This window comes from Macadamia integrifolia, chromosome 7 (assembly GCF_013358625.1).
Source record: "Macadamia integrifolia cultivar HAES 741 chromosome 7, SCU_Mint_v3, whole genome shotgun sequence".
NCBI classification, from domain to species: Eukaryota; Viridiplantae; Streptophyta; class Magnoliopsida; order Proteales; family Proteaceae; genus Macadamia; species Macadamia integrifolia.
This window is the reverse complement of record NC_056563.1, coordinates 12077423-12079229: the sequence shown is the minus strand read 5'-3', so window position 1 is coordinate 12079229 and position 1807 is coordinate 12077423. Positions and strand designations below refer to the sequence as shown.

Below are 1807 nucleotides of genomic sequence, written 5' to 3'. Positions count from 1 at the left end.
TTGATGATCTAATAGTCACATATTCATATCAGCTTCTTTCACCATTAAAAAAAAAAAAAAAAAAAAAAACACTGGTGATTCATTGTAACAAACCTGATGACAAGGTCAGTGCTTGTATGGCAACCTAAATCCTTTTCTGATATGGTTTTTTATCTAAAATATTTATCATGTGACTCAATCTGACAATATTCTTTTTGTATAGAACAAGTGAAGGTCATTTAGTTCAAGTTTATTGTTGCATCAACAAAACTTTAATGACATCATTCCACTTGCATCCATTTGTTGTAAAATATTTTCTATGGACCTGCAACCAAGAGATACTTCTCTCTAAACATAACCCTAACCTCAGATATTTTACTTTTTATTTTATATCTTAATTCAGGTCCCAATTTTTCTTGAGAATATGCACGACCTAGAATCTCTTTATCTTGATGTTCACCTTCTCATCCTTGAGAAATCCTTTTTTCTTCTGACTTTCCTTAATGGCCATGAAAAAGGCCTCCACCTCTTTCTCAAACAATTGGTAAGAGACCATCAGAAATTTAACAAAATTATGCAACTTGAATATTCATTCAGATACTTCGACATCTATTTACCCTATCCTTAATCCCAACTTTAACCCTGACATGGGCTACATCTTCTCCATTTGACACATCGCTAAAATCCTCTCCCCATTATGTTTATCTGAGGTCACAAATGTGAGCGAATATGCAACTTCTTATCCACCACTTTAGCAAATTGTCATGAGAATTTGATAACGGTAAGTTCGTTCCCTTGACAGACAAACAAAAAAAAAATAGCAGTCTGTCACTGTTTCAAGGAAATACAACTAACGATGGTAGGCAGTGAGGTTTGGCTCTGGGCATGGCTAAACTGAACCCAGAACTCAACTTGACAGACCAATCACAACCGCAACCAGTGAACAGGCGGGGCAGGCAAGAAAAACACATACGGATTTGGGTGGACATGCAAAAAAAGAAAAATCACATTATCACAGCGGATCCTAAAAAAAACTAGTAGGTTTGTATGGAATAAAGTATGCACTTCAACTTTCGTGTGGCAGACATAAAGATATTCTAAACTACACGACTTCGAAGATATGCTTATGAAGTTGTTCCAACTTATTGATTGACACTAACCCTACCAGGAGTCAAAAGCAGGTCGCTGGATTCAAAGTCTACAGTGGTAGCGATTACAACCTACCCTGTTGCTAAAATACAACATCAAACCCCAGAGTTCCTTCCATTTGAGAAAATTTTTCACAAAGCCTAAACCGAACATCATAAACCCTAACAGATAGGTCAATCTACTATCTTAATTTTTATAGCTCAAACGCACCAATTGAAAGTTACTACAAATATAATGCAAATATATAAATAATCGTAGAAGTACTCACCGCCATTAGAGCTAAAAGCACTGATCGATGATAGAACAACTATGGAATTGAGCAAAATCAGTAGCAGAACTGCAGAGGAAGGAAAATAGCTCCAAAGTTGTGAGTCAGACCTGTGAAAGCGGCATTTCTAATCTGTTTTGAAAAGAATAAAATAGGGCGGGGTCGGGAGACTAAGGGGTGATGGGCATGGATTGAGGAATTCGGAATTTCGGGCTACCTATCCAATCAGATCCGAACTGCCTCGGATCCCCGATTCCCCTTAGACCAATTTGCAAAATGGTTACTGGAGCGGATCAAATCGGGAATTGGCCGCTCTGCCCCATTTGACCGGGCTGCGTTACCAATGATCAGAGCCGTTCACTATATAATATATCTACATAGATTTTGATATGAAATATCATTTTTTTTTTT

The 1807-nt window shown here is 37.3% G+C and overlaps 1 protein-coding gene across 1 annotated transcript in view; it reads right to left on the bottom strand.

Moving 5' to 3' along the window:
- LOC122083501 (probable small nuclear ribonucleoprotein F) overlaps positions 1-1547 on the bottom strand; it is a 5860-nt gene extending 4313 nt beyond the window's left edge. Inside the window, exon 1 of the mRNA XM_042651338.1 lies at positions 1397-1547. Within this exon, the coding sequence (XP_042507272.1) occupies positions 1397-1402 (6 nt within the window). The 5' untranslated portion in view covers positions 1403-1547. The remainder of the gene's footprint in view (positions 1-1396) is intronic.
- Between the last annotated feature and the right edge of the window lie 260 nt (positions 1548-1807).